This window comes from Sander vitreus, chromosome 5 (genome assembly GCF_031162955.1).
Source record: "Sander vitreus isolate 19-12246 chromosome 5, sanVit1, whole genome shotgun sequence".
NCBI lineage: Eukaryota > Metazoa > Chordata > Actinopteri > Perciformes > Percidae > Sander > Sander vitreus.
Window position 1 is genome coordinate 18,859,347 of NC_135859.1, and position 24,263 is coordinate 18,883,609.

At 40.0% G+C, this 24,263-nt stretch overlaps 2 protein-coding genes across 4 annotated transcripts in view; both read right to left on the minus strand.

Annotated features, from left to right (window-relative positions):
* Positions 1-1,663: 1,663 nt before the first annotated feature.
* Positions 1,664-12,231, minus strand: ndc80 (NDC80 kinetochore complex component). Its single transcript, XM_078250838.1, has 17 exons — positions 12,128-12,231; positions 11,486-11,590; positions 10,229-10,318; positions 9,857-9,983; positions 9,197-9,369; positions 8,755-8,857; positions 8,545-8,631; positions 8,157-8,250; positions 7,911-8,011; positions 7,303-7,447; positions 6,117-6,322; positions 5,698-5,847; positions 5,344-5,433; positions 5,139-5,231; positions 4,807-4,937; positions 4,430-4,532; positions 1,664-1,965 (listed from the first exon to the last, which is right to left on the minus strand). Exons 1-17 carry the CDS (start codon positions 12,133-12,135, stop codon positions 1,837-1,839), a joined length of 1,935 nt encoding a protein of 644 aa, XP_078106964.1. The 5' UTR covers positions 12,136-12,231; the 3' UTR covers positions 1,664-1,836.
* Positions 12,232-13,838: 1,607 nt separating this feature from the next.
* The window catches only part of nipbla (NIPBL cohesin loading factor a), a 31,868-nt gene continuing 21,443 nt past the window's right edge, over positions 13,839-24,263 (minus strand). For all 3 annotated transcript variants that reach the window (XM_078250841.1, XM_078250842.1, XM_078250839.1), the window contains exons 28-49: positions 23,803-24,023; positions 23,526-23,628; positions 23,229-23,327; positions 22,924-23,070; positions 21,684-21,818; positions 21,362-21,460; positions 21,147-21,200; positions 20,943-21,051; positions 20,636-20,766; positions 20,226-20,366; positions 19,999-20,092; positions 19,606-19,760; positions 19,276-19,366; positions 18,937-19,110; positions 18,599-18,789; positions 18,136-18,243; positions 17,323-17,523; positions 16,799-16,945; positions 16,290-16,657; positions 15,960-16,134; positions 15,239-15,433; positions 13,839-15,144 (exon numbers count right to left, since the gene is read on the minus strand). In XM_078250841.1, coding sequence (XP_078106967.1) covers positions 14,782-15,144; positions 15,239-15,433; positions 15,960-16,134; positions 16,290-16,657; positions 16,799-16,945; positions 17,323-17,523; positions 18,136-18,243; positions 18,599-18,789; positions 18,937-19,110; positions 19,276-19,366; positions 19,606-19,760; positions 19,999-20,092; positions 20,226-20,366; positions 20,636-20,766; positions 20,943-21,051; positions 21,147-21,200; positions 21,362-21,460; positions 21,684-21,818; positions 22,924-23,070; positions 23,229-23,327; positions 23,526-23,628; positions 23,803-24,023 — 3,501 coding nt within the window. In that variant the 3' untranslated portion in view covers positions 13,839-14,781. The remainder of the gene's footprint in view (positions 15,145-15,238; positions 15,434-15,959; positions 16,135-16,289; positions 16,658-16,798; positions 16,946-17,322; positions 17,524-18,135; positions 18,244-18,598; positions 18,790-18,936; positions 19,111-19,275; positions 19,367-19,605; positions 19,761-19,998; positions 20,093-20,225; positions 20,367-20,635; positions 20,767-20,942; positions 21,052-21,146; positions 21,201-21,361; positions 21,461-21,683; positions 21,819-22,923; positions 23,071-23,228; positions 23,328-23,525; positions 23,629-23,802; positions 24,024-24,263) is intronic.

Consider the following 24,263-nt stretch of genomic DNA (forward strand, 5'->3'; position numbering starts at 1 on the left):
TTCCTACTATATTTTCTGCAATGCTTCAGAACAGGTGGAAGGAGCAACAAAAAACTACCGGCTGAGAAAAACTAAAGCTGTTAACCCTTGTGTTGTCTTCCCGTCGACTGGACAATGTCAACAATGTTAGGTTGTAGGGCAGATTCTCTCTTTAAAGTGGAATGCGAAAATTGGAAAAAGAGGCACTTTTGTGAAATCATAAATCAACAAGAGCAGCTGAACCAGAAAACATATATTTATTTGAACAAGATCCTGTGAAAAAGGCTGGGAACCCAAAAGTTCCATAAGACCGATCTGACAAACACTGCATCAGGGCCGATATTATAGGACATAAAAGGAGAAAAAAAAAATTGAAAACCTAAAAGTACACCAAAATTGTGGTTTGAAGTGTGTACAGATTGCCACAGGATCTGGATCAGATCTCTGCATGGGATATAGATGTAAATAAATACTAACTCTGCAGGCCAAGTATGCAGCGTTCACTGGAAGCCGGTACAATGAGTGATGTTGACCATGACATGGAGAAAGCATTGTGGAGAGATATGGCCCACTCCATTTGCATCGTCACTGCCAACTTTGCCTCGGTCAAATGATTTGCAATAAATGCTCCTGCCAGGACAGAAAACCTAAAATAAAATAATAAACATTTTATTTACTAATGAGCCAGTCAGTCTTATGGGTTTTGGCTGGTATGTGGAACTTAAATGCTCTAATGTGTTCAGTAAAAATAAGATAAATGAGGCTGACACAAATGGAAACTATGCCTGCTATTTGTTAACCAGTTTTTGCCTGAACCAAGATCTAACTTAAGTCAAATTCATAAAGTCACAGACTGAGTTTGTAGAATAGAAATATTAAATAAGCACAGTGAAGGTGTTGAAAACACGTGATATTATCAACACTGTATAACAACCAAACAGTGTTTCCGACAAAATTAAATATCCAAAATAAATGGCTTAAATTTAGCGATTTGTAGCTGTGTAAGTATAAAGTTGATAAGATTTGGCCTGATGGTAGTGCTGCAGGGATGTTGTATTGACTTCAGCCACAGAGTGAGTTAGTAGTATTTATTTGATTAACCTTTAACAATTGGTGGTATTGGCGGCTGTAGACTCCTACTGCAATCAAGAGGTGCTATTTGGTGCTTACTTTAATCAAAAAAGCTGTTACAAGGCTTTTGTTAATGTTTGAATACTTTATGAAACCAAGCTATTGTAGAAACTGCAACGTTAACAAACAGTTGAGAAGTTTCAAAAATATCTCCTAGAGGAAAATGTGAATGTATAGCAACCTGAACACTTGAGTTTTGGCAACCAGGTGTGTGCTGCCTTCTAGTGGCTTCGGTACAACACAACTAACTGATGAGGTCCAGTATGACCACAGTGAGGAAAGACTGACGATGTATCTTACAGCCACTAACACAAATGAGGAAGTTTACAACAATATACTGACTACACCTTAAAACACAATTTTTCTTTTTTTGGTTAGCATTACTTACAATTATTGATTAAAATCTATATTTCAGTGTTACACAGTATAATACACAAACCTTATCGAGCCCTTTTTCCTCTGGCGTCTTGTTGCCATATATTAAACTATTTCATAGAAACTGGAGGGTTTTAAAAGTTATGTATTAATGTTTATTAATGAAAAAACAGAAGTGTATTTTTTTAATTTTATTTAACCTTTATTCATTCAGTGATATAAAATGACAAACACGTGAAAATTCAGAACTAATACAAATCAAATTAGGCAAGTTTCTGTTTTCCAAGATGGAAACAAACTAAACAAAAATAACCCCTGCAGACCTGAAGGCCTCAATCCTCCCGCTTCACTTTACAAACTGTTTGCCTTGGACCTGAAGTTCTTCAAAGTTTCCCGCAGCTTCTGTATAGCAGCGTCATCGTCTTCCACAGCCTTAGAGCAGACACGCTTCACTCTGCCGTGCAGATCCTCCAGGCACTTCTGTTGTACAAGAAACACAGGAGCCAATGGGTTGTATTACACTAGGGCTGTAAATGGTTTGTGTATTCGCACTTCACACCAAAACGTCACGATCACAAGTTCTGCCGGACCCTTTTAGCTGTACGCTGTTAGCAACATTGAACTGAACATTTGTTGAGGTTAGCACAATAAGCTGATTGGCGTGCGAGTCAGTCAAACTATGGCGAGCGCAAATAAAAACCTGGAAGGCCTGCCTGCAATTTCTGAGGCCTGTACTACGAAGCAGGATTTGGCGTTAACGAGGTAACTTCAGGTTCAACCCAGGGTTTTCTGTACCACGACGGTGGATCACTTGTTACCGGGTTAAATCACCTGGTAACATACACTGAACACCTAACCTGGTCGGGAGCAGGTTAAATTGGAGATTAGAGATCAACTGGTGTAAAAGCACCGCCTACTGACCAATCAATACTCGATAGATAACGGCGTCACCGTTCTTAGAAGATGAGAGAGAGAGAGATTTTTGATTAACGCATCTACAGCGTCGGCTATTTTTTGCCAGCTTTCCTTCCTGTTTTAGGAAGCAGTGACTGTATTGCGTTTTGCCTGTAAAACCGTGTCTGTGTTCTTCATATTTATGTAGAATTATAATTTGCTCTTATATAAAATATGCGGCTCTGGTAGATGTTTGCGATTGGTCGTGCTGTGCAAACACCGCCTCTTTTATGTGAGTGTGCACGTTGCTGGACTGGGAAACCCTTGGTTGACTGAACTACTTGATAACCCCCGTCATGACACAGCTTATGCGGGACCGTGGTTGTTAGTTTAGGTGAAGCCGGGTAACTGAAATAAATCCAGGGCACGTTGATCTTGATTCGTAGTACAGGCCTCTGGTCAGCAACAACAGCAACAGAGAGAGAGTTGTGTATATAACAAGGACAGTGCGTCGCCGCTGCTCCACCGTTGTGAATGGAAACACATTAGACATGCTAACTCACATTCAAGAGCATTACTCTTACTGGGGACGAGGAAAAAGAAACCCGTATTTCAAATTCCACAGAATAAGAGATGCTTTCAGTTGTAGTCTTTTATGACCCGTTGCCTTTTGGGAAAGTGTGTTCCCACAGTGTAATACGGACTTGGTTGAACTGTTCCTTATTTTCAAACTGAAAATAGTTTACCAAAGTTGCCAGTGGGCAAATTGTTACCTCAGTCCACAGAAAGAGGATTTGGTTGACACTGGAAGCAATATTGTGGAAAGGGGGGCATTGAGGTGCCTTTGGGGGGGCGTTTGTTTTAAGGCGAGTTTACACCAAAGGTTACACGAGTTTACACTTTAAACTACTTGCAAAAAAACAGTGGTCTGCAACATTAAAACCTGCCAGTTTACGCCACTGCGACTGGACGAGACGGTGCATCGTAACTCTTCTTCTCTTTAGTGTTTCTTTAGGCTGTGTGTGGTCCAGCTCCGTGCTGCCTTCACGGGAACGGGACGTCAGAGTATCATCTTATATAAACTCCGTACTGCAGCGTTATGAATCTGTCTTATCGTGAACTTTATAGTCTATATTAAACGTTATCATTTATCTTTAATAAGTCTACTGTATGAACTTAGCTGTCGAACATTTTTCATTCAATGATATGATTTTGTGATGATTTTTGATAATAGTAACAACAATAATAGTAGGACTAATAACAATAACTATCGTAACAATAATAGGACCTAATCATTAATATTCAGGGAAATTGGCCTACATCTTATTTGATTGGGGGAAACCTGGATAATGGATAGGGGGGCGCCGGTCCCAAAAAGGATGAGAACCACTGGTATAGGTGAAGGCAAAACATCTTGATCGCCCCCTGGTGGCTGGCTGCAGTATAGGTCATAAATCCCACCCCCTCCATGTTAGTGGACGGGACATGGGCCAAACTAATACTCGAAATAAATACTAAATACTAATACGACAAATCAGTTTTTGAAAAAGATGGTTTTGGTCATTTTAGGTAGTTCTGATCACACTGTTTGTTCAAGTGTTCCATTTTTCTGATAAGTTTGTTTTTTATCAGTTATTTGATGCTATAAAACAGGGTGAAACGTATTGATCGACAGCTGAGATTGACTCGCAATTGGTCGGGCAGGTGTATGGGTGGGACTTCGATACCGCGACTCTACCACAACTGATATTTCCTCATGTTTTTAGCCGCTCTAATTTCTATTGTGCATTTCATACAATCATTTTCTTTTCATTGAAAGCCTCAATATATTAAGTCAATGATGGCTACAGTCACATCTAAACCACAGTGAAATACTTAGGATGTTCCTATACGTCATGTGCTTGTGATGTTTGCGCGGGGAAAAAAAGCTAGATCTACTTATTTTGATACATTTGTTTGTTTTCTTGCCATAACCAATTGAAGTATGCCTGAGAAATAGATACTTCCTTGCAGTACAGGGACAGATGTAGTAGAGTTGTAAGAACGTTACCTCTGTGATTGACAAGTGGTTAGTAGCTGTGGTAAATACAGACGCAAGGTTGTTGGCTACTGTTCGTCTCTCCTCATTGGTCTCCTGCAGCACTAGGTGGTACCTGAAGAAGAGACAACCACAAGTGTTTTATTTTAAAATTAAAATAATAATAAAATAAAAAAAACTCATAATTTAGACTGACAGAAACCTTAAGGATGTTAAAGCTCACACATGAAGTCTTTTGAAGTTTTTTTTAATGAAAATTAGAATAAATGGGCCAGATGTGTCAAGATTTCAGGGCCATTTGACACTGCTTTGTAGTGTCCATAGCCTCCAGTGGGATGAAGTAATCCTTAAGACATGATCCATCCATCCATCCAGTAACAATAACTCACTGTTGTTGGGCTGCCTTCAGTTGTTGCACAGACTCATCGTATCCAAAATTAACCTTCTTCTCAAGAAGCTTACAATGGTTCTCCATTGACTCCTTCTCTGCTAACCATTCCTGTTCCTCTTGGGCCAGCACCTATACAGACACAAACACACAGGAAACTATTAATAGTACACATATGACACAACTGTGCATCTTCTGCACGTCACCAACACGTGACGTGAAATGTTTAATCATTCCTGTTTTTCAGCTCGAGTGTGCTTGATGTGTGCACACTGGTGAATGCAGTAGGGCATTTCTACCAACATTAAGCAGTCTAAACTATATGGACTATACCTGCATGTTAGAATCCAACCGTTCGTCCAGCTTGCGAATCTGCTCCCTCATTTGCTTCAGGTCATTGGACTTGTCCAAGATGTTAGAATTCACCTTAAAAGAGACACACATTTAAAAATGACAAATGTGAAAAAAGACGCACTTTGATAATATTGTGTCAGCATGGGAAAAAGGTAATAGAGCAAAATAATAAGGATTTTGTTACCTGTTCACAAGACTCCTCCAGACTGAGTTTCATGTTGGCTAATCGACTGTTCTCCTCCTCTACGTCACTGACCAGCTTTCTCAGGAGCATCTACAACACAGCATAGATCAGAACAAGGACACATAACACTCAAATCTATTATCACATGAAAGACACAAATCTAAATTTCAACAACCTACAATGGAGTAAATATAAAAAGGTGCATGTCCAAAGCTACAAATAACTGAAAATAACCTAAGCATTGGGATAGCAAGGTAGTCTTGTTTGTACTGAAATTAAATCCTTCAAAATATGAAAGACTGCTCCTATGCCGACTCAAGGGTTTGTGGAAACAGGATCATTAGCAGGAAATACCTGTCTCTGGGTTTTATGCTGAACCATGCTGCCGGGTCCATATTCACACGGCCTGATCTCAAAATCGTGACCACCAGCGTTCTCTGCAGACAGCGGTATCAGCTTCAGTTTACGTGCCAGCTTGTGGTACTCTGCTACCTTCAACTCCGCCTGGGATTAGACAGACACGGGAGGGGCAGGGAAACAAGTTAAACCAAAAGGTAAAAATGTGTACCACTGGATGAAAAACATCTATTATCAATCTATACTGACTACAACTGGTTAGCAAATAAACACGGACACAAAATATCAAGTTTAATCCCAATTATTCAGAAAAAAACACTTGTCATATGTCACATACACCATCTTAAACATTTTGTTGACTATTTCTGCTGCTCCTGTGCATACAGTACATACTACAGTCAATGTACATACAGTACCTTGTCATTCACTTTGGCCAGCACAATCTCCTCATTCCACTTGTGCTGTTGAGCATCTTCAAGAGACTTGCTGAGACTGGAGATGGTCTGTTGGAGTTCTCTCTTCTCTCGGTTGATCCTCTCAACATCAGCTGGAGTAAACTTCTGGTTCTGCAGGAGGTTTTGCAGTTCATTTTGCTGATGTTTTAGAGTCTCCAGCTGACTGCCTGCAGAAATACAGAGAGGAAAAAAAACATGATGTATATGAAATCAGATTCAATCCTCAGTACTGATTGCAAGGAGATGTTCAAAGTTATTGTAGAAGACCCAATAAGCCCACTTGTGACCACATAACAGATTATTTAACCATGGGTAACCATGTGCTAATTTGAACCTGAATACTGTTTAGTTAGTACAGAATAACTATGTTGCTGAGTGGGAGCTTTCTTTGTACTGCATGGTTACGGATTGACAGTGAGAGACTGAATATTTGCTGTAAAAAAAATAAAATAAAAAACAATAAAAAGTATGGTCTCTGGTGGCTTATTAATAAAAACAGGAATGTTACATGTTTTTTTTTTCCCAACAGGGACCAAACTGAGAAAGGCTCTCAGGCAAGACAAATCCAGTTAACCCATAAGTAGAATCCTTATTATGTTGGTGCTGAGTGTGCACAGGCCCATTAAGAACTTGGAAATTCCAGTTACTTTGCATAGTAGTAATTAGCACAGACGGCTTCATGGTAGGGCTGGACAATATATCAATATTATATCGATATCGTGATATTAGACTAGATATCATCTTAGATTTTGGATATCGTAAAATCGTAATATATTAAGTGTGGTCTTTTCCTGGTTTTGAAGGCTGCATTAGAGTAAAGTGATGTAATTTTCTGAACTCAGACTGTTCTAGCTGTTCCATTATTTGCCTTTACGCACTGTCATGAAATCGACATTTCTGATGATCATTTATTAAAAATCTCATTGTGTAAATAATATTTTGATAAAGCACCAATTGTCAATCCTACAATATTGTCACAATATCGACATCAAGGCATTTGGTCAAGAATATCGTGGCATTTGATTTTCTCCGTATCGCCCAGCCCTACTTCATGGTGACTAATTATTGAGATCCAGACATAATCAGATGCCCACAGGATCCAGTGCATCCTGCCAAAGAACTGGCTGACTGACATGGTCATATTTACCAGTGGTCTCCAGCTCGTCACTCAGTTCTGAATCTCTGTTCTCCAGTTTGGCTTTAAAGGTTTCCATGCTGCTTCGATAACTCTGGAGATTCTTGAGGTCGGCCTGCAGCGTGATCCTTTCCTTCCTCTTGGTCATTAGACGGTCCTGTCCAGGAGAAGAAGACAGAACATTATCCGTCTGATTTAGTGTTGCTCTCAAGTTAAACGAGATTACATTTAAAAACGGGTGAATTATATACATACACACACAGTTGACATGAAGGGGGTCATTAGCTTTAGTATCGCTTTAGTTTGTACCGGGGTTTAAACATTAATTAATTAATTAATAAAGTTGGGCATTTTAACATTAGCGTCTACGGGAATTGACTTGCTTTTGGAGCCAGCTTGAAGTGGCCATTCGAGGAACTGCAGTTTTTGGCACTTCTGAGTTGGCTTCATTTTTCAGCCCCGGAGGTTGCAGCTTGGTTTTCACCCTTTTCAGGGTACATGAATGAATGCAGTACAATAGCACTTACTGTATATAATACATGTAATTGGAAATGGCAAGATTTTAAAATCATAATCTAATCTGTGCACATGGGGACGTGTCAATAAAAAGGTCTTCTGACCGTCCGGCTCTCTTTCTCCAGTTGTTCAACCTCATCGTTGAGTATTCTGTACTTCTCCTCCGTCGAGGCCAGCAGGGCTTCGTCAACGTTGTAAAGTTTCTCTGTGAAGACACACACACACACACGTTAATGTTTCGATAGCTAGATTTTTTTAACGGGACTCAAAATTTAACATAAAAATCTAAACTGAAACTAATGAACTAACATTATGCTCGAATATACATTTCATAGAGATGCTGTTCTTACTTAATTTATTGAAGAATAATTCATCCATGTCGTCAAATATGTCTTCACCCTGCATGAACTTGGAGTATGTCTCAGCTGTGTAGTCCAAGACGAGCTGCACAGTGACGCGTAAAAGAGAAGATAAACATAAATAAATGAACAAACTCACAAATGTTTTAGACTGAGACAGACAAAAATAAGAGGAACCGTATAATGGAAAAATACAGAGAGAAAACACCTGAATGGCTTCGTAATATACTGTATCAGTAAGAAAAACCCTGTTAGCAACCATGTAACAAAGAGGTCTTGTGTTTGATTCCAGCAACAGATATACAGTACATCCTCTTGACATGTCTCCAGCTTTTTAAGGGTTTATGCCTTATGGTGCTGTTAAGAGAAGTCAGGGTACCTTGTTATACTCCGCCCCTTCCTCGATATCAGTGTCTTCACAGAAGTCACTGAACAGCAGCTCCTGCTTACTCAAAGACCAGTTGATCTGACACACAGAATAAGCACAAAAATTACATTTGTTTATTCTGAATCCGATGCAAATGAACATGGTTTTAGATAGTAACAGTCCACTGTAATACTTATTAAAAAAGTGTTGTTGGCGTCTCACCTTGACTTGGTCAATTAGCCACATGAGAGCACCAAGGGCCTGAGGCCAGGTGTGAGGAGCTCCAACAGAATACATTGAAGATTTGGAGAGAACAAATGGATACCTTAAACCAAAAAATATGGAGAAATAAAGACAGTCAGCAATATTTCTTAAACTATAGAAGAGGAGCCAACATGAAGGCTAACAACAAATGGTAAGGTACTTGCATGTACTATGAATTTGATACTAGCATAACTTTTTAAGATTTTCTCTCCATCGTTCTTTGTATTATTTCTTTAAATCTAGCCCCATCCTTAAGTGGTGCTAAAGTCGTAGGCCACCAAGAGCTTTCTTTCTTTTTTCTAAGATAAAAAAAATGCACTTAAGTCTGTAGGGGTACTAAATGAAACAAAGAAATATGAATACATACCATTCTTATTAATACTTAAAGACAGTATTTTACCTCAGGGCTTTAAGCATAGCTGGAACCTCCTCCTCAACTTTTAGATTTGGCATCTCAAAGTTTGGGTCTAGCTGACGGTAGACAAACTCAAACACCTTCACAAACTCCTTGGTAGAGGGAGACTGGAGGGTCTTGGCTGACAGAGTGCCTGGGTAACCCTGCTCTGTCAAGAACTACAAAGACATAAGAGAGAATATCAGGCTGGACAGAACTACAGTACGGATTCCCACTCAGACTTGTTTTTTGCTGCAAATGCAGGTACAAAAAGTTTAAGCTACATTTTGATTTCCCATTCAGTATTATTTAATCAGTACGAATGTAGTAACACAAATAAATTGCAAACACAATATCAGCCAATATTGATATTATGCTAGTATAGTGGTGAGACTGTAAAATCTCTGGAGTGCTGGAGCCCTTTAGACCTCTGTGTGGTAAATGTGTCCATCAGGTGTATTGCAGTAATGCTCAGCAGCAGTTCAATGACATGGGATAAGGTGTATGTCGCTGTCTGCCAGCAAGTGAATTTTCAGATACAACCACTCAAGGGCACCAACATATTTCATATCCCACACAGCGGATTTAATGTACAAACATGCAATGTAAACAAACTAAGCTATTAGAGAGAGAACATAAACACACACACACCACACAGTGTTTTACCTCATGCAGCTGTCTGATACATTGCTGAACATAGGACTTATCATGCAGAGGTCTGGTGTCTTTGATCTTCTCAGTTCCTCCAAACCCTGACATGGTGCTGTTGCGAGGCATGCTGGCTCCGCTAGTCCTGCAGACAAAATATTAACATACCACCACAATGTCAAACATCAATTCATGTCTCAATCATGTTCATACATTACAAAATGAAATTCAGGGAATTTCAAGCACTATTCTTTTCAATTTTTCAAAAATTGTGAATCACAGCAATCACCTTGAGTAATGAGCATACATTAATAAATAAAGTTGTTTACACTTCTATGTGAAGCACGTCGGCAAACAACTTTGTACATTTCTGAAATAGTATTCACATACCGTGCACCAAAGAAGCTGGTCCGCCTTTCAGAGTTCACAGACTGCGGTTTGGGTATGTTAAGCTTTCCAAAGGAAGGCTGTTTAACGTTACTGTGAAGAAACATAAAACGTGAACAAATTCATGTATTCCACTTGCTGACTCACATTTAAACATACTGACAATAATCCATTTCTCATGTGTCACATGCTCATGTTTCTAATATCACCCCATGCCACAATTAAGTAATGTTAGGAGGTCTAAACTATGAAGCCTCCAACTAAATAATGCCCAAGTGTTTGTGTCCGTTTGGTATCAATGTTAAACATATAGGAAATAGCATGAAACTAAACACAACATCCTTTGTCTACAGTGTAACGTCAGTCCAAGGTAATGTTATGGATAAAAAAAAAGTCATTAGAAGTAGTCAAGGAGCAAAGTGTAGAACGTTTGTTTTTGTTAGGATGTTGCTAACATCAGGGGTCCGTTTCAGAAAGGAGGTTCAGTGAAAACTGAGTTTGTTAACCCTGAGATGAGGAAACTGAGCTTTCTGTTTCAGTAACTTAACCTCAGAGTCAGTTACTATGGTAACGGAGTCTGTGAACCTAACCTGGTCGGGAGCAGGTTTTCTTCATTAAACCTCGAGTTTCTCTCAGTCTCCTCCCTCTGACACAGCGCTCTCATTTCCTCATTCATTCATTCAGTCTGTATCAGGCGCATTTTAGCGCAGTTTGTTATCTGCATGAATTTAAAAAAACAAAACTGGTTGGTTTATTAACTTTGTTAGGCAGACTATAAAAACGTTTTTGTTCCGAACATGGCATTTCCTTTTGTCAACGATCCCGTTGATGAAGATGCTGTATTACCTCGTTAGTTAAACATATGTCGGGAGGCGTTTCTCTGTTCTGTACGTCAATAAAAATAAATTTATATATATATATATTTTTTTTTAACTCTGTGTATGTGCGCATGGTTATTTCGCCGACCAGTTTGTTTGTGGTCGTTACCATGATGAATTGTAGTATCATGGCTCCATTTATGCTGCCTTTTTATTGTGGTGGTGCACGCGCTTAGCTCTGAGTGAACGTACACCGAGTTGACTGAACCAACTCGAATCAGCTGTTCTGGAACCTAAAACTCAAGAGTTTTCCATCTCAGGGTAGCTAAATCAACTCAAGAGATCAGGGTTAGACTCAGTTTGTTAAACCTCCTTCCTGGAATGGGTCCCAGGTTACAACAACCACAAATGGGCATAATAGTTTCTGTTACTTCAAACCAACCTTTTAGGCGTTGTATACGCCATACTCATCCTGTTGCTGTCTTGCACTCGCATAGGCTGGTCCGATGATCTACTGCTTGCTAACGTTGCACGACTCATCCTTCCACTAGATCACACATTACAAAAAATAAACGTTTAATAACGTTATTCTACTGTTTCACGAAGTCCACCAAAACACATACAACTGCATATCAGGGCGATACTATTGGTTAGCTAACTACATTTTGAAATCAATGTCACATAAGGCCAGATAGACGTTAACGTAAAGTCTGTCAGTAATGTTATCTCGGTGTATGTTGTGCGGTAGCTTAACGTTAGCTAGCTACGAGTTACTCGTTCAGTGGCTTAGCTAGATTAACTAGACAGAACACAACATAGCTAAATATAATAAACGTTGTTAGAAAGTAATGCTGGCGTAAAGTAATTATTACGGTTGGTAACATTGTTTACATTAACGGTAACGTTAGCTAACTGCATCTAGCTAACTTTAAAGTCAAGTCACAATAACGGCGACTGGTAACGTTAACGTAAATATCTTATGCAAGCTACCAAAACCATTACATTTCGTCAGACTGTTACTTAATGATTGTTTCCAGTGATACAAAATGGCTTTAAGTGGTTCTCAAGTTAATTTAAGACGTACCGCTCCATATTGTGTAGCTAGCTAGGTGGAAAGTTAACGTTTACAAAATGATCCAAACGGACGAAGTCACAAACCCCGCCAAACAAATACAAATACTGGATGGCGGTGACATCACCAGAGTACGGATAGCTATTTCACCCAAAAAGGGTTCGTAACGCGCTCTACAAATATAGGACTTGTCTACAGCGACACACACACTATAAAAGAAAATCTGGAGTGATTGACACTGATGTTTAGCATGTAAATACTATCAACTAATATTTGTAACTTTGAATGTAATCTAAAAAGCTGAGGGAAACGTAGGATAATTACACTTAGCTGCACAAATAGAATATTCAAAATGTTGGCTAATTTCCCTGGCAAAGCATTTTTTTTCCTATTAGACTCTCTATGACTGTAATAATCCCACAAGTATCTCACTGACTTGGATTTGTCACAAGTAATCATACAGCTTTTTGTACTAAATGCAGCTGGTATTCAATGACGACAACAATGTACACTCACCTAAAGGATTATTAGGAACACTTGTTACATTTCTCGTTAATGCAATTATCTAACCAACCAATCACATGGCAGCTGCTTCAATGCATTTAGGGGTGTGGTCCTGGTCAAGACAATCTCCTGAACTCCAAACTGAATATCAGAATGGGAAAGAAAGGTGATCTAAGCAACTTTGAGCGTGGCATGGTTGTTGCTGCCAGACGGGCTGGTCTGAGTACTTCACAATCTGCTCAGTTATTGGGATTTTCACGCGCAACCATTTCTAGGGTTTACAAAGAATGGTCTGAAAAAGGAAAAACATCCAGTATGCTGCAGTCCTGGGGGGCGAAAATGCCTCGTTGATGCTAGAGGTCAGAGGAGAATGGGCCGAGTGAGTCAAGCTGATAGAAGATCAACTTCGACTCAAATAACCACTCGTTACAACCGAGGAATGCAGCAAAGCATTTGTGAAGCCACAACACGCACAACCTTGAGGGGGATGGGCTACACCAGCAGAAGACCCCCACCGGGTACAACTCATCTCCACTAAAAATAGGAAAATGAGGCTACAATTTGCACGAGCTCACCAAAACTGGACAATTGAAGACTGGAAAAATGTTGCCTGGTCTGAATAATCTCAATTTCTGTTGAGACATTCAGATGGTAGAGTCAGAATTTGGCGTAAACAGAATGAGAACATGGATCCGTCATGCCTTGTTACCACTGTGCAGGGTGGTGGTGGTGTAATGGTGTGGGGGATGCTATCCTATCAATATGGGCCAACATTTCTGAAGAAAGCTTCGAGCACCTTGTTGAATCAATGCCACAAAGAATTAAGGCAGTTCTGAAGGCGAAAGGGGGTCAAACACAGTATTAGTATGGTGTTCCTAATCTTTTAGGTGAGTGTAGTAACATAGTGATGTTAGGTCTTCCATAGTGGTTTGGCGTGATTCTCTAAAGAAGGGCACAATTTGTTAATAGAATTCTATGATAGTTTTCAAATACTATAGAAACAATTTAAACCACAAATTATGACCACTTTCAGGTTTTGTGTGTTTTGAAATCTATGTACAGAAATACTAATAGAAGGGTTGTAGGCTTTCTCCCTCATATGTAAATGATCAACCCTCTTAGTCCTTTCAGGCCTGTCTGTGTTTTAGCAGTATCTAGGTCTTAAACTTTTCTTCATTTATGAAATGAAAAGATCAGATTAACACTTTGAGCAGACAAGTGACAAAGAAGTAGAAAATTTATTGCAGTATTTGTTCCACCAAAAGGGTATGGATCCCCTTTCCTCTTATTACTAGGGTGACCTAATACAACAAAATCTAAATTTACAAAATATCCTCCTGCAATAGGCCACATATACTGCATGCGTAGTTTGAAATAGAATAAATTATGTTCAGAGGACTCTGCCATTGTACAGCATGGACAAATAAAAGTGAACAAAAATAAAAATTCTTATTTTTTTTCTTTTTTTCTTGTTTTTCCTTCAAATATCTAAAAGCTAAAAGGAAAAAAAACCATCAGGGTGCTAGTAGTATAATAAACTCCAAAACACTTTAATAAGAACATCAAAAAGACTAATTTCCAACATTCACTTAAGGTTTTATTCTTTTTTTTACAGCTTTTTTGTCTTCAGAGATATAAACATTTTAGTTTTTTGTTGTGTTAAACTATGATACAGTGGGAGTAGAAATGAGTGACTAGAATCTGCTGCACAACAGCGAAGGAGCTCCCACAACAATGTTGACAAAACATTTCCCTCCAGGTCTCTTTTCTGATAGCCTTTTTAAGGGATAATTTGGGTGAATTATTCCTTTAATGCCTTCTGGATTCTATCCTCTGCACTTGTACACAAACAAAACGTGAGCAGTCCCTCTAATATAATAAGTCTTATGTTTTGTGTCTTTTTCATTCTTGCAAGAATAACTCATGTAAAAGTATGTAGTGTCAAATATTCTTGCCCTCTTGTGTTTTCTTACAAAAATGAGGAAGGAGAGGAGGAGGGTAGGAATCCAGTGAAGTTTGGCTGTGTTGTTGGAGGTGGCAAGTTGAGGAGGAGGAGTAGGAGCAGGGAAGAGGAGGATTTTGATAAAGTAGAAATGGAGAAGGGGGACCAAAAAAAGAAATGAAAAAAAAAAAAAAAAGAAAATAACGCCACACGGGAGCCATTAGCTAGCCCCCCCTTCCCGCGCTGCATACATTGAGCGTAAAGTCTGTACTACTTTGTTGCTCAGTTTGTGGTTGCTGGTCAAGGCAATCTTCTTGTAAATGATGTCCGACTCCTTAATAGTGTCCACCCAAGGCACCTGTTTGCGGCCATCACGTTTCTTGGCATCTGCCCAGGGCCCCGAGTAGGAGCCGGCCATCCAGTGGATGCTATATCCATTAGAGGTCTTCTGGATGACTCGAGCTATTTGCGGCCGGTCCTTGTATTTGGGGCAGCAAAGGGCAATCACATCCATAGAATCCACTGTCTCACTCATACGGCCGGGGTCAGAGGAGTCACCAGCTCGCCTTGACCTTCGAGAGGACTGCAGAGAGGACAGAAGAAAAAAAGGTTGCACTGTTTCTCCCCACATTTTTAAATTGGATTTTATAGATAGCGCGTCTGTCTATTGCTCTCACCCCTGGGGTCCTTTCGTCGTCACTATAATCGTCATCCGTCTCTGGCCCTGCCTGATTGCGCGGGCTGGGTCCTGACATGGGGCCTGAGCCTCCCAGTAGGGCATTTATGGCTTTGTTTCTGATGTTAGCGCTGGCAGATGCTTCTCCCTCCTCATCCTCCTCGTCTGGGTCCAGATGTTCCATCAGAACCTTGAACTATGCGGAGCGAAAAGACAAGAAACTAACTTTGAGACGCAAGTTTCACACTCTGCAGCATTTAAACATCAACCTTAAAAGAACCCAACACGACAGAATAGAGTTTGGGTAACCATAAGAAACTAACAGGTATTGAAAGATTTGAAGGGGAAAACTCAAGCCAGTGGGGCCAGCCACGACAGTTAAGCCCACGCAGACACAATGTAGATATAAGGCCTGGTCAAGCCGTGTGAGGGCTACAGAATGGTGTCTGTCATGAAGCCCAGTAGATTTATGAAGTCACAGCCCGTACCTACTGCAAGGCCTAGTTATAGGTCAAAACATCATTTAACATGAAATACTGAACTTCCTTGAATGCTAACCCAATCTTGGCACATTTGACATTGTACTGATAACTTTCTTCAGATAATTAGAAATAACTTTATATTTAAATCCTGATGTAACTGTCGAGAAGACCCAAAAACAGATTAACTGGCAATCTGTGATGTACATATAACATTGGCAATGAAAGTTTGACATTACTCACATCTAGGTACTGTCTGACAATCCGCTTCTTGACATCATTTGTCAGTGTGGCGCGAGCCATGTTGTTGGAGATGAAGTCGATGGTTTGTCGTGGGTGGAAGTTAATGTTGCTTTTCCTGTTCACTGCCTTATCGTACACCTTGGCCGACTCTGTCGGAGAGTACTTCTGAATTTTTCTGTTGGAAGACAAAAAATGTCGAGTTACAGAGGTCATGGAATTCCCAATGTGGCTGAAGGTTTGAATTGCTCAAACCAATCCACACTTAAAAATTCAGACATTATAGTCATTTAGATAAAGGCTGTATAGAAATTAAGATTATGTAGACCTTACCCGTCAGAGAATCCATATTGGTTCTTCAGATGCTGTTTGAGCACCAGCAGCAACAGGATGCCCTGGACAGAATTGGCAAAGTCCAAGAGACCTGTGGGATTGTCTGGGACGAGCCTCATTACTTTTTCCACATCTTCCAAATCCAAATCGTCCAGATCAGTTTCTGACTCTGAGCTCTCCGAGTCTGTAACAGGTTTTCTTGCCTTTTTAGGCCGCCGTACCACACCGTCACTGTCACTGTTTTCTTCCTCATTGCTCCTTGGAGAATCGCAGTTCATCTTTTCCTCTTCATCCTCCCCATCGGACGTGTTCTTCCACTCCTTTACCTTTACCTTCTTCTCCTTACGCCTCGGCTCCTTTAGCAGAAGCTGGACAGGAGAAATTTATAAAAATCCATATAAATACAAATAACTGTAAGCAAAATTTGCTTTTGAAGCTTCTTTCAACCCCATTGGAGGGAACACATACCCCCCAATACATGCAGGCTACTTTTAAAGATGCTATCCTACCTCTTTGAAGGTTTGCAACAAGTTGCTGCCAGAAACAGACAGGGTGATGTCTATGTGATGCATAATGAAGAGAGGCTCCTCCTGGCTCTGGTATGGGAAACAGGCGAGGTTGTCTGCTACAAACAGCAGCATGTTTACTTCCGTCTTCTGCAGAAATAAAGAAAAGAGGGGAAAAGCATGAGTGAGAGTCAGTGCCTGGTACAATCTCTATTTGCACTGTTCGCTTATTAGAATTTTATCTATTCATACATGGTCAAAAATAACCTAGTCTTATTACATTAGCAAGACAGTAAAATAATTAGATTTAAATTCTTTCAACACCACAGTGTTTGTTGTATCTTTATTAAAAGGCATTGCTTTAGAGTTGAGTTGCCTGTATCCCTAAGAGTCATATTTAACACTTACACATGATTACATTTCGTGCTAAGACACTGTTATTTGCTTGGCATGTCGTTAATGAGGATATACCACTTTACACTGAGCAGTGCCAAGGCGTGTTAAGGTGAGTGCAGGTTTTTACTCACAGAACTGTCATCGAAGAGGTTCAGCAGTGAGATGAGGAACGCCCTCCGGTGCTGCCGGTTCCCCCGGATCATAGTGAAGAGGTGGGAGCAGAGTGCTGAGTGAGTCTCGTCCTGTCTGAAACCTCTTATGATGGTCCTACGAGACGACTCGATGGCCTGCTGCAAGTTGTAAGACATCTTCATCCCAGCAACTGCTTTCATCTGTGAAAGAATGTTGAAAGAAAAGTGTTACAAACTTAGCATTTCAGGCAACTGTTGAGACAGCTGGTGCCATGAGAATGTGCCAATAAATAAAAATTGTGTCACAGTATTTCTCCATCACTACAGAAGTGCCATTTATATTGTGAAAAAAGGAAAACTATTTGATGTGGAATCTGAATCTATGTTATGTAGAATCTGGTTGTGTGTTTAACGTGTCTTCCTGGTGTTTGTCTACTGGCTATTAATGGAGGAATAAAGTTCTACCACAAACCACTTCAGCAGTAAAGCAGCTATAGAACATGACTGTTTAACGTGATCTGCAGCTGCCTATGTTATATGATACTGCCATGGATACACTTGGATCTCAGTTTATTTAATATATTTTAAAATCAAATCAATATAAAAGGTCATCCGGCACATTCTACCACCGGCACTAAGATGTTGCTGGATGACTGAGTGATCGTATGTTGATCATTATGTACTGGAGGTTATTAGGAAAGCACTGAAAGACTAAGTTGGAATTCCTTTTCCAGGTACAAATGGTTGAACTAGCTTAAGTCATCAAGTAATGAAGGCGAGTCATTATTTCAAAACTTGGCAACACAGACTCACATGGATGAATCCTGTGTACTTCTTGTCAATCTCCACCAGCTGCTGATCAGATTTGTTCCTCATGCTGGGCTCTGGGTCTGTTCCCATAGCAATGAGGTAGGGTACACACTGCACAGACAAGACAAAAAAAGAGGGGACGTCACATATGTACATTCATTCTTCTGTTTATTAAAACTGTTACATTGAAGTAAATGAGGGTTTAACTATACTAGAACACATGAAATAATGGTTATCTTTAAGGAGTTAGTTTTAGGCTTTAAGATTTACACACACAACCAACACACACACAAGAATAAAAATGTGGATAAATGTGACCAAATGATAATTGATATCATATTGAAATACTACATCTATGAGCCCAATTCTAGGACAAAGATGTGTTAATAAAATGGTAGTTTGGGTTTATTTTTTATTAATTACTAGAGGTGGGGTGGTTTGACAGCTTCTGGCTCTCATATCTTACCTGAACAGGATGGATGAGACCCTGGTTGAGTGTGAGAGCTATGACGTTGAGAGCAAAGTGCCGTACACTGGACTGGGTGTGGAAGAATGCCTCCAGCACCTGTTTAAGATAAAGCTGCATGATGGAGCTGCTCATCCCTGAAGAGATGTCTCCCATCTCCTTCAGATCCTCCTTTTTGGACAGTTTCTTCCCTGCAAGGTCACAAAATATGATGCGTTGTACCAACTTTTACAAACAAAAAACAAAAACAAAACCAGTATGCTGTCAGAGGATGAAACACTGGAGTGCTGAATCAAAAAGCTGTTAAAAAGTACAGCAACAACCACAACTTTACTTACATTCTCTGTCTGCTTCCTGCATCCGCGTGTCCTCCTCTTGAAGGTATGTCTGGAGGTTTTTGAGGATCTGGATTTTGAGGTTGATGGAGGAGGCACTGTCAGCCAGGATGCCATTGTACAAGGTCTTCACCTCAGGCATAAACATCTGGCTGGGATGCATAATCACGAGGAAGCCTGAGGAAATAGAATAACACAAAGCAAAGACATGTAAACAATGCATCTCCATCCACCTCATCTATACCTGCTGGGGAAAGAAAATCTAAAGATAGGTTTTTGCACACAATAAATATGGTGACCTTTACATTTGTCAAAACTAATATTTAAAAATGGTGTTCTTGCCTAAGCCAATGATGGCTTTGGTCTTGACCTCCTCGTCCTCATGTTTGGTGAAGTATATCAGCAACTCCAGAACTTTCTCCTTGATCTCAACCTGTACACAACATACATGGACACGTAGTTGTAAGATAGCGTACATTTAAACATTTGTTATAGCAGCAACAAAGATGGTAAAGCAATGGCTTTGGTTTCACATCCAAGCTATTTTCTCTGACTTTACTTACGACACTTTCTCAAGCAGTGAGTTCTTTGTGACTTACAATTGCAATCCATAGCTGTCCACAGCATTTATTTCAAATTTTAAACATTATGACACATCAACCACAATCCTACCTTGTTGGTGCCCTTGAACTCCTCCAGATCAAAATCAAAGTGCCGGGCCAGAGCACCCACAGTGAAGAGCGATCGCAGCAGGAAGGGCTTGTTTGCTACCAATGTCGTGCTGTTAGGATCCTCCTGATGCTGAACCTTCAGCTTGTTAAGTGCGCCTGAAAAAAAAAAAAAAAAAAGATAGACTTTAAAGTTCCAATTTTTATTTTTTTCAATCTTTTTTTTTTTTTTTTTACTTAAAACTAGAGTGTACTCTCGTTTAAATTGATACATTGTTTGGAAAGTTGAAACACAAGTTATATTGCCTGGTCTTGGAATGTGGTAAAGGTGACACTTTAAAGCTGTCCTTGCGAAAACAGTGCATACACAATCAAAGTTGCTAACTGTATATCTCACCATAGAATCTGTTGAAGCAAGCCCAGACAAACTTATAGTTGTGTGTGACTTTGTTGACAACAGCTCCAAGACAGCTCACACAGTGCTGGACCACCTAGAGAAAAGGAAGGAAGACCACCGTGTCACCTCTATAGCACCGATTACACTTCACTTACATTTCAGAGCAAATCTGGTTCTACAATGGTGTACCCAATATACATTTCTAAAAAAAAGCCACTGCCACGCACCGTCATGCCGTATTTGATGATGAGTTTCATGAGGTCTTCTTCGATTGTGGCAAGGAAAGTTTCACTGGGGTGCTCCATCAGAGGTACCACAAGCTCCAAGATCTTTGCCACGTTACAGATGACCATGAAGTCATTGGAAGTCTGCAGGGGAAACAATATACCAGTAATTAAGGGGAAGCTCTGATAGATCAGGCACCAAGAGTGACTCGACTGGTGGTCCTTAAATTCACCAAACAGAAAAATCATTGCAAAATTGTCTTTTCACTGCTCAATCCAATCTGGGGATTAGGCCGTGAATTCTTTATGTTAATTCCTCCACACATGTAAAGAGTCATTAATTACGCAATATGGTTTAAGTATTTCCTTAATACTTCCACAGTAACAAAATGGATTTAGTATGCACAACTTACGTTACACTTTGTGGTCAGGTAGGGTTGCATGGTCATTGCATGTTTGACCATGAGCTGGGCTCTGATCTTGCTGAATAAGTACAAGGTGGTGATACACGCCACTAGCCGTGTTGAGTTTACACCTTTGTTCTCTACAGAGGAAAGAGGAAATACATTCATTCTAATTTTAATAGTATAATAATTCAAAATCAAACTTACTATAGAGCATTGATTAACTCAACTAGAAGTATAGACAGTGGTTTAAAAGAAAATCAACATCTGCCGCATGGCCCAGTTTGAGTTGGTGTCAAATGATAAACTTGCATACCTGAAAGAGACTCCTCGTATTTGAGGATGTGCTCTACCAGATTGTCAACTAGCTGAACACAGGCCTTTTTTGCTGGTTTATAGGATGCATCCTCTTCAGACTTGAGAAGCTAGAACAAGAGAGACAATGTTTATTTTAAAAAGGTTGTAAACATTGATATATTTCCCACCAGGGGAAGCCCCAACACATAAATCAAATGCTTACATTCTGAAGAAGCTGCTCAAACCAGTCATAGCCGGTGTCTCGACACGCTGAGACCTGAAGGAGAAATCAGACGCAAGAATTAAAACTATTCTGGCCAAACTTCATTATGAGACAAAATGATACAGGGTGGAGGCTGGTGAAAGATTTAGATTTTTTGGTGAGATGTATTTTTATTACTGGATACAAAAAAAAACTGGCAATTCAGTTAAACCTACCACATCAGTGATGTTGAGGATCTTTCTGGTCATGGTCTCCTTGTCATGGGCTGGAGTCGGAGTAAACCACAACTTCTGGAATGTCTCATTCACCAATTTCTATAAACAGCAAGTTCACGTGCCATTAGGTTGGATCTATACTGTGTACAAATATTTTAAAAGTTTTGTGATGAACATATTGCAATACAGAAAGATCTATCTAAAAAGAGTCATGTTAAATAAATAGAATAATAATGATTGAAGAATGGAAGTCATATCTATGAATTAAAATGTATTTATTTCACTTAAATTGTGAAGAGACAAAGGTGCAGTTGATCCATACCTTGATGCCTTCCTCATCATTGACCCTGCGGATCATCCTCACACACATCTCAGTAACCTTACTGAAGGTTGGCTGCTCCAGACAGATGTCTCTGAGGATCTTGATCACCCGTTTTCTCACGCTGATACCAGTGTCCTGTGCACCAAAATAAGTTCAAATCGTAAAGGCTTTGCAATGTTCTGCAAGCATTACATCAAAAACAAGGCTTTTGTTTTCATATACAAAAGAAACAACTGCCTGGGGTGCGGTAGCATTTGTCTGCCAATAGGTGGCAGTATAAGACTGTAATGAAGAGTGAACTTCTCATGAACCCTCCTGAGCATTTCCATGACAACAGGCACAACAATTTCAATGCCTTCACTTCTCATATGCTGAATACAAAGAATGAGCACAAAGCTTGTGTGTTGACTGCATTGCAATATTGATGGTTTATATTACCACGGCGATCACAATGATCTGCGTTAATCCTAGACTGCATGCTGCTAATAAGCTGGCTCCTTATTTAATTATTATTTTTATCATGTATAAGCAAACTTAAAATTTCTTCAAACTCAATCCCTGCAGTGCTTTCCCATTGAAACTCAGTGACCAGAAAAAATAGCCTCCTTGACCCAGTAGAAGATGTCCCGCTCGTCACGTGTATACGTGTTAAACAGGTGCATGCAACAGGTTTTAAGGTTTTAAAGTGTAAAACATATAGAGCCAGAGAAAAAGTTATTTTTCCAATGTGACAATCGTAAAGGTGTACAATGAACGGAACCACAACTCAAAGATACCTCATCAAAAAGCTTGCTATGTAGGAGGCTCTTGATACATTCACAAGGGAGACATAATGATCAACTGCCAGTGCACTGTATAATGGTTAAGATCACATCATGTTGTTGCCAGTATGGACAAACAGCAGGATATGTCCTTGTCAATGGACTAGCAATGGCCTGGAAAATGTTCCGTTCTGATAAATCATAATAGTTCCAATTGTAGCATCACAATGGCCCTGAAATGCATGGGCACAGCATGCATGGTTGGTGGTGGGGGTGTGGTTGTTTGAGGACCATTGAACACACATCAATACCTATATATCAGTATTTTGATGACAGGGCATACCATAACATCATTGCAAACAAGGTTTATCAATTGACGCAGTTACCAGTAAAACTATCATGTGTACAGTTCATATGGGGATTGTAAGACCTCACAACGGAATAATGTGTCTACAATGAATCGGAATTGGGCAACTTACCAGTATCCTCTCTATGAGCATGTCATAGTACTGCTCGGTGAGTTGGGGTCTGCTGAGCACAAATTTGCCCAGCAGCTCTACAGCTGCCTCTCTCACACTGGTAGAGTTGTCCATCAAACGACCATGGACGCCTCGCTGCATGTCGGACTGCAGAAGTGGAGAAGAGTGTAAGTATATAGCACGGGAAGAAAGACAACACGAAAACTTGCATACACAACAGAATTAGAAAGTACATTCTGACAGAGCAATCGTGTGTGCAATTCAGGCATGACAAATTGTCTTTGCAAACACGGATCCTAACATACCCTCGCCAGTATGCTGGGGTCCACAGCCACAACCTCAGACAAACATTTCATGGCTTTAGTCCTTACAGCGATGGCACTTTCCCCGAGGACTCGCAAGATCTATAAAAAAAAATAATTATAAATGCACCAACCTATAATTACACATGATTTGTTTTTTTCAGTACAACAGTTAACAAAACAAAGACAAACCAGTGAGTCCTAATATTACCTGTATTATACTGTATGAACGACTTATTATTTTATGTAGCTGCTGTGATTCATTAAAAAGACAAAAAGATACTTATGGTAAGATCTTACCTGTGTTAAATAAATATCAAAGCTCTGGGCGAACGGCCTCATGGAGGCCAAATAACGCACAATCAGACAGGAGTCCTCATAGTCCACAGTGTCAGAGTTCATTCTGGAGAGAAGGGCAAAAAGGACAAATGTTATAGGATTATACAGTCACAACACAGACAGTGAAACTCTAGCTGACAGGCGGCTATGACAACAAAAAAGAAACAGAAATAGGTTTAAATAGGTCAATAAGTTATGTGATATGGAGTACATTAATGAGATATTCACAAATTCTTACTTCAGGGTGGCGAAATGAGCCGGCGTGGTCTTTATGATGTTGCGCAGGAACTTCTTGCGCTTCTCAGCACGCTGCATAATTTCACCGGTGGTCTCCATCTCCTTGGCATGTTGTGGTCCGTCCGATGAGTCCTCATCCTTCGGGTTCTGGTTCCGCATGGACTTCTCAGCCTCTGTGGTGGCGTCCCGGAACCACTGGGCAACGTAGAACTTTCTAGCAAACTAGAGGACAAAGTAGGGCTGCACAATTAATCGAATATTAATCACGATCACGATTTTGGCTTCCCACAATTAAATAAAGATGATCGACTAAGATATTGACACTTAAAACCCGTGCTCCGCTAATAGAAAACTCATGAAATCAAATCAAGGACTCAGCCAGCCAGTGCCGTGCCAGCAGTGGCATTGTGCATGGTCGTTGACTGTGTTTACCTTCAAAGACACCAGGCTGCTACAGTATAA

Bases quoted from the DNA above. Each gene is read 5' to 3' on its own strand.
- ndc80 (XM_078250838.1), bottom strand. The intron at 8,858-9,196 runs GTAAAATACTGT...TTTTGGTTTAAG, and splicing joins GCTATGCTTAAAGCCCTGAG to GTATCCATTTGTTCTCTCCA. The intron at 8,632-8,754 runs GTGAGACGCCAA...TCTGTGTGTCAG, and splicing joins GGCTAATTGACCAAGTCAAG to ATCAACTGGTCTTTGAGTAA.